Consider the following 6000-nt stretch of genomic DNA (forward strand, 5'->3'; position numbering starts at 1 on the left):
TGTCTCCCTTTGTACATTTTTAGATTGACATCTGCATTTTTTCATCATACATTTAAATCATTATGGAGGATATAATCTCTAGTATGTTATAAATATTGAAATTTTATGGTAAAACATTACTGTTACTTCACTCTTTTAAATATATCCAATGTAATATAACTTAGATTTGATACCAGTCAACCATTAAAAAATTCAGAAATATTACATCATTTCTTTTTCTCTCTGAATTCACATTTCCATGTTTCCATTCCATTTTCCCTATAAAATTTCATCCTAATGTAAAATATTTTTATGCTTGGCAAGTTTTACTTGATCATTCTTTAAGTGACTTTCAATTATAATTTTATAAATTTTAAAATCCCTGTGGCAACAGAAATTTTTGTGATGACACAGATAATTCTTCTGGATTCATTGTAATTGTAATTATATTTTTTATCACATCCAGTATTAAACAACATAACTATATTACAGAATTTTTAAGTAATTATTAAACAATACTTTTATAAGGAAATTAATATATCTGTAGATAAATGTTATTTAGTTAAATGTTATTTAAAATAATCATTTCTGTCACTTTTTCTTTTGGAAGTAACTTTCAGGCTATGTAGCTTCTATTGAATGTAATCAGATTCATTTGGTCAGAAGGGGAGATTTCATGAGGCTGAGAGTGTGACTTAAAAATGATAATTGGTCATCTTTTCCTTATATGTAACTTAACAGTGGTCGTAGTATAAAATCCACATTCAGCTATAGAAAGTATCACCCATACATAACAGCATGCTTAGTCAGTATCATCCTCACCTTTGCTTTAATCTGTTCTCTATTAGCTCAATGGACCCACAGATCACAGCTACTTTGACAAATATCCTCCCGAAAAGGGAGTGCCTCCAGATGAGCTGTCAGGCTGGGATAAAGACTTCTGACAGGGAAAAAAGAAAGAAAAAGATTACTGCCCATCTACTACAGAAGAGGACTATGAGCACCAATAATTCAACATTGATTATTTCTCTCTTTGGGAATATTATGATACCTTTTGGAAGACCATTAGGGAAAACAAATCCCTGCCCATGAGCTGGGGTGGATGGTAGTGGGTGCGGAGGTGGTTCTGAATTATAATGTCTTATTTAGATGCTGTGAATTACTCATGTATTCTATTCTTTACTTTTCTCAAATGTTGAAGGCTATTCTATTCTCTCCACAGTCAGACCAGTTTTGTTGCAGGAGCATAGTTTTCTCTGAAATCTATTGCTCCATCCTAATTATACTAATCTTCTTTGTGTCCTAATAAGGTTTAAAAAGTGTCTTGCCCTTGAGCAACTAAGTCATGCAAATAGTATGAAGAACAAAGGTGAATTTTGGAAGATTTCCCTGGTTATTACAACTCCATGTAAGCATTATAGCATCTTAAAATAGTGGTTTGAAGAAATCTTGATAGTCGATAGAAGCTCTTCACTTTTACTTGCACTCAAGCTAGAAATGTATTAATGTGTTTCTGATATTAGTTTGGGGACAGACAAGTTTGAGTATTTATTCAGTGGTACTCCTCCCTAAAATAAATGAGTTAATTAATCCAACCAGGTAATTTTATTCTATTGGGGAAATTAGAAAAAAATAAGCAAAGCAAAAATATTTTTTTAATCTCCTGTGACCAGCTGTGATACCTCAGAGACTTTCCAAAGCCTTGATCAAGGTGGTTATAATGTGCGGTTAAGTGATGGGCTTTCGGAAAGGTTTTATCTTATACACTAAATATTTTCACAAACCAAGTAAAAAACATGCAGGAACAAAATTGTGAAGTCTTCCCCTTTTCATTAAATGTGGAGGAGAATAAAATCTGATGGTAAGTTGCTGACTCTTTGAAACTCTGTGGTATTTTGGCCACATCTGTGATTGTTATTATTAATAAACTAAGAGTATAGAATAACCATAGTTAATTTTTAATGAAGGTCCCGTTCGTGAATGCTGATGCACTGTCATTACTGCTTCATTAATAGCTCCTCTAAAAGACATCTGAATCACAGATATGTGTATAATTTTAGATTGTTAAGGCAGGTAAGCTGCTGGAGAAGTGTTGGGACTTTAGAAGTAAAAGCGTCATCCAGCATCTGCCCTCCTGCCGTCTTCCAAATAATGAAAAGACTAGTTTCAATAGCATTGGATTCCAGAGCCTAAGAACTTTACTGGTAAATGTTTTATGTATCGACCAGGATCGCTTCCTAACCCTCTTTCTAAAATGGATGGGAAACAGACTTTCTTTGTATCTTTTTGATCTGGGAAAGTAAAAATACTGTCTAGGTTGCTACATTATTCAAGATTCTGGTTATATTTTTATATGTTAAAGTTCTATGGGAATAGCAGCCTCTATCCGCACCCCACTCATATTTTCTGAATTCAAAGAAAGTTAGCTATATGCTTTTTGGAGCATTAACCAGATAAGATAGGCCCAGCCCAAGAAGGTATATCTTTAACAAATTAGATTTCCACATTTAGAATCCTTTTGCTGAACCAAAGAATTTTTGTTTCCTGGAGTGGTATTTTTAAAGATTATGTATTGTACATAGGAAAAAAAAAAACATTTTTAATAGGATTGAGATAACCTGCTTAATGAATTTCTAAGATTTTTAAAAGATTTTTATTTGCATTTGGTTTGTAAGCACTGTATGTTTTTCCATGTAGATATTTTTAAATTACTCATTTTAATGTACGAAATTTATGTATTAGGTGGATATTAGAATTGTACAGTTATAATCACAATGATATTCTCAAAGGAGATCAAGAGTTGTAGTTTAAGAAATATCTACATATATACAAATAAAAACCAACTTAGATTACTACAGGTATTTTGCCTGTGATTGGGCATATCAATATGGAATATCTGCATGTGTTTTTATTGTGTTTCTTTAGAGTACTTTAGAAAAATGAAGAAATGAGAGATTGAACCATCGATAATCCCAATTCCACTATTTCCTAGCTGGATGACCTTGGGAAAATGACTTCACTTCTTTGTGTACTAGATTTCTCGCCTATAGAAAAAGGCACAGTAAAGTAATACCTACTTTTAGAGACCTGTTTTGGGGATTAAATAAGACATCTAGAAACTTGTTTGCTAATATCTGTGAAATAACCAGTGCTACATAGATGGAAGCTACTGTTACTTATCTCTATTAGAATTAAAGGGGCCTTAATAACTATTTAGTTCTGAACCTTATGTATCATTTTTATCTGTATGCACAATTGTATGCTCCAAAAATCCAGTATCTATCTTTTCTTTTTATTTTAAATCTTGAAGTAAAGATAGTTGATCAAACTCTCATGCATATAAAGAGTTAAACCTAAATACTAAATTTTAATTTTTTTAAATTAATTATGGATATATATTTCTTTTTTTCCTTAGGAGATATAGAAAATTATCCCTTTATATACAAACTCATCATATTCCTAATCATTAAATCATTCATAATCTTTCTTTTCTAGGTGCAAAGTTAACTTTTCATTCTTGAGCCTCTCCTCTGTGGGGCCAGCTTTTTATAATTGTAGTTTCTTAATCTCTTCTCCAAATTTAAAATGTTTTGAGGGAGGAGAATATAGTGATGAAAAGTAAGAGATTTGGAATAAAAAAAAGATCTGAGTTTGAATTCTAGCTTTGTTCAGATTTGTGTGACCTTGAACAACAAACCACATACAGATTCATCTGTAACTTGGAGATATACATGGAAACACTGGCCAATATGTTATTACTTGTAAATAACCATTTGGAAATAAATATTCACATTTTCTTGGCATAATAATAAATTCTTGCTCTTTATTGCTAAGCATTATACTAGGAGTATTTATATCTATTATGTAATTTGCATAAGATTCTAAAATAATCATAGAAATACTGCCTGTTGACTGCTCTCAAAGCTAAGTATGAATTTCATTCACAATTTAACTGTGATGATTTTACATGGCTCAGTCCTAGTTGCTACAACTAGGTAACAAAATACCCTACAACTTCGTTGCTTAGAATAATCATTTTATTCTTCTTCTAGATTTTGTGAGTCAAGAATTCAGTCAGCATGTGGCAAGGATGGCTTATCTCTGTGCCACAGTATCAGGTGGAAAGACTCAAAGATTGAGTGACTCAATGACTGGGAGCTAGAATCACTTGAAGCCTTGTCCGCCCATATACCTGGAGCATGGTCCAGAAGGGCTGACCAGGGCACTTACAAATGTCTTCTGCACAGCTTGGATCCCTCACATATGGTGTCCTTAGGTGCATCCTTTCTGGTAGCTTAGGGCTTCAAGAATGAGTATTCCAACCAATAAGGGAAAAGCTGTACCATCCTTTATGAACCAGCTTCGGAGTCACAAAACATTACTTCCGTCATACTCTATTGGTGAAAAAAGATTTAAGGGAGGGAACATAGACTAGATTTCTTAATGAAGAGAGTTTCAAAGAATTTGTAAGCAAGATTTAAAATTGCCACAACCAATTTTTTGGCCACAGATCACTTATATTATCACCATAGGCAAAATAAATTTATTTCCAAGAGCCTCCCTCACCCCTGTGGTCAAAAAATATCATCTCATTACAGCATCAGGCCTAAGCTCCAGGTCCAGGAACTTGCCATCTAAATCCACTCAGGAGTGGATGAGGCTCCTCAGGTGTAGTTCCTTGGATACAATTTTTTTAAGGTCTAAAAGCCTGTGAATTAATAAACCAGTCATCTATCCACACACTCACAACATTCAACAGGGAGACGATCAGGAGATAAACACAACAGTTTCTTTCATTCAGTGAGGAGGAAGATGAGAAACACAAAGCATTTACTAGTACATAGAATTCTGAAATTTGATCTGGCACATGTTACCACATTTTTTGTTTATAGCTCAGTCCTACTCCCTGTGAGTTATTCTTCATAACTGTTGACTCCACCTTTTAGGTCCTTGGTTCTGCTTTCTGAGCCATGATTCCTTTTCTATAAGATATGGCTGGTATTTGTAATTGAGACTTCTTAGCCTGTTTCCTGCCTGTAAACATTTAGTGGTGGTGCCTCTTTTCAAATTGTCTATTTCTGACTCCATTCCAAGCTGACACTTAAAAAAAAAACAAACTTTGTTTCTTCTGTATGAATTTATGATTCGCTCCATCAGATGAAAGCTATACTCACAAATATTTTCTGTAAAAATTCTGTGAGAAAAATGATTCCTAAGAGTTCTGTTTTTTAAAAGAGGGGGTATGCACAACACATTTAAGATGCTTTGAAGTCCTTTTGTCTGTTTAAAACAGCAGAGTAGGCAGCTTCAAAGATGGCTTCTAATGATTTCTGCTTATGGTATTCATGCCCTTTTATAACTCCCTCTTCTTTATTGTTGACTGAACTTCTTGACTTCCTTCTAACAAACAGGATATAATAAAAGTAAGGGGATGCCATTTCTGAGATTAGGTTACAAAGTGACTCTGTTATCTGTCCCGCTCACTCTCTCTTGCTGTCTCATTTGCCTGCTCTGATGGAAGCCAGCCACCATGATATGACTTCTCCCTCGAGAGGTCCGTGTTGCAAATAACTAAGGGAGTCTCTGGCCAATAGCCAGTGAGGAAATGAGGCCCTCAGTCCCATAACCCATGATGAGCGGAATCCTGCCAACAATCACAGGAGAGAGCTTGGAAGGAGATCCTCCACCAGTTGGGCCTCCAGATGAGACTGGATCCCTGGCCAACACCTTGACTGCAGCCTAGTGAGAGGCCATGAGCCAGAGGAGCCAGATAAACAGCTCCCAAGTTCCTAACACAGAAACTGTGAGATAAGAAATGTTTACTATATTAAACTACTAAGTCAGGAAGAAAAGATGGACATGAAGTAGGGGAAGCAAGAGCTAAGTGGACACAAGAGGGCAAACTGGACAGAATTCTTGAGAGAAAATGGAATTTTCAATGACAAACCAGAACCCATGAGGACAAACTGGAACCTGAGTCTGCCTTTCGTGGTTGCCAACCTTGGTCAGATGGGTGGCTTG

At 34.9% G+C, this 6000-nt stretch overlaps 1 protein-coding gene across 3 annotated transcripts in view; it reads left to right on the forward strand.

Annotated features, from left to right (window-relative positions):
- PRKG2 (protein kinase cGMP-dependent 2) overlaps positions 1–2163 on the forward strand; it is a 94270-nt gene extending 92107 nt beyond the window's left edge. For all 3 annotated transcript variants that reach the window (XM_016156263.2, XM_016156264.2, XM_016156265.2), the window contains one exon: positions 828–2163. In XM_016156263.2, the coding sequence (XP_016011749.2) occupies positions 828–923 (96 nt within the window). In that variant the 3' untranslated portion in view covers positions 924–2163. The remainder of the gene's footprint in view (positions 1–827) is intronic.
- Positions 2164–6000: the final 3837 nt, after the last annotated feature.

The sequence above is a fragment of the Rousettus aegyptiacus genome, unplaced genomic scaffold, assembly GCF_014176215.1.
Source record: "Rousettus aegyptiacus isolate mRouAeg1 unplaced genomic scaffold, mRouAeg1.p scaffold_m13_p_10, whole genome shotgun sequence".
In the NCBI taxonomy this organism is placed as follows: Eukaryota; Metazoa; Chordata; class Mammalia; order Chiroptera; family Pteropodidae; genus Rousettus; species Rousettus aegyptiacus.